Below are 1,540 nucleotides of genomic sequence, written 5' to 3'. Positions count from 1 at the left end.
TATATGCATACTTATATACATATAAATATATATATATGTATTTTGAATGAAAACTAGTCTGAGATATACAGGAGTACAGATTTAATGACTGCGGAATGGTTAAAAGAAGTAGTACTGTGCGTAGTACTGTCCAATGATTTATTAAAGGAAATAATATCCAAAAACGAAACCAATGGAAAAATCATAATCTATTATGTTTGATGTAAATAAATAAAAGTTGTAGAAAAGTAAATGTAAGTAAACGAAAAATAATTGAAGAAATGTGAAGGATAACGTTGGAGGAATAGAAGAAAAACGCAGGAGATGCATTTCAAACTGAAAGAGGAAATGATAGAATATATATATGAATGAAACAGAAAGTAATATTGAAAATATCGATAAAAGATGAAGTAGCCGAAAAATGAAGACAAAGAAAGATCATGGTCTTTGTAAAGAATAAATATATAATTTAAACGAAAGGCAAAATTGAAGGAATAAATGCCTCAATGAATGAATGGCTCATTTAATAAATGATTTCATGAGTGAATGAATACACACACACACACACACACACACACGCACACACACACACACACACACACACACACACACACACACACACACACACACACACACACACACACACGGACATAGAAACTTTAACTAAAAAAAACAATGGAATTTGAGCGAAACACAACAAAAATTCAAGTGAATATTTTAGGCAAATATTTGCTTCTATTATATAATATAGATCAACATGTAATTGGAGGTATGGTGTTGGTAAATAGTTCGGCCAGACTGCTACCACCCGATGCATCTGGGTCGGATAGCGAACTAGTACCTTGGTGATGGAGATCGGAAAGTGAAGGAGTGGAGCTAAGGTCAGATAGGGCCGGCGATTTATTACAATGGATGCCAGCACCGACTCCTAGTTCAACGCTAGCTCTTGACTGAGTGTCACAGATCTGCTCCATGACAGCCGCCTGATGGCGCTGTAGTTGTTGCTGTTGTTGTTGTTGTTGTGGTGGTGGTATTTGTTTCTCCTCTTGCTTCAAAATATTTCTTCGATACTTGGCTCGTGCGTTCTGGAACCAGACCTGGAGAAAAAGACAGAAAGTAAAGGATATATAAGTTTCCGGAAGTAAATATGAAAATATTACTCTCGCGCACATCTGCATAAATACGTAATTTTAAAATAACAAAAACAATAACTTTAATTTTATTAGCCGCAAGGCATTTATCAATTAACATTAAAACATGAAGTTATTAAAAAAAAAACGAGAGGAGAATTAAAAGCGTTATACTATGAACATATCAAACATTGATTACAAAAAGCTCAGGAGAATATAATTTAAAATAGTAAACTAAATACATAAGAAAATATTTACAGTTACCCACCGAAACATGAACGGGTCAACAATAGCTTAACTAGCCTGGAGGTTTAAAAACATTGTCCACCTATTACCCTCAATATTGTTATAACTTAAATTACCCGCAAGAGAGTACATAGTGCTGGACAGGGAAATAATTTTTCATATGCTGTTTGAAACTTCATATTTTT

At 33.8% G+C, this 1,540-nt stretch overlaps 1 protein-coding gene across 5 annotated transcripts in view; it reads right to left on the bottom strand.

Moving 5' to 3' along the window:
• Positions 1–692: 692 nt before the first annotated feature.
• Positions 693–1,540, bottom strand: part of LOC106876842 (LIM/homeobox protein Lhx9) — a 253,651-nt gene continuing 252,803 nt past the window's right edge. For 3 of the 5 annotated variants that reach the window (XM_052969744.1, XM_014925564.2, XM_014925581.2), the window contains one exon: positions 693–1,076. In XM_052969744.1, coding sequence (XP_052825704.1) covers positions 732–1,076 — 345 coding nt within the window. In that variant the 3' untranslated portion in view covers positions 693–731. The remainder of the gene's footprint in view (positions 1,077–1,540) is intronic. The other 2 variants (XM_014925596.2, XM_014925588.2) reach the window with 1 other exon arrangement.

The sequence above is a fragment of the Octopus bimaculoides genome, chromosome 1, assembly GCF_001194135.2.
Source record: "Octopus bimaculoides isolate UCB-OBI-ISO-001 chromosome 1, ASM119413v2, whole genome shotgun sequence".
Taxonomy (NCBI): domain Eukaryota; kingdom Metazoa; phylum Mollusca; class Cephalopoda; order Octopoda; family Octopodidae; genus Octopus; species Octopus bimaculoides.
The sequence above is the reverse complement of the archived record's forward strand: the minus strand, read 5'-3'. Positions and strand labels throughout refer to the sequence as shown.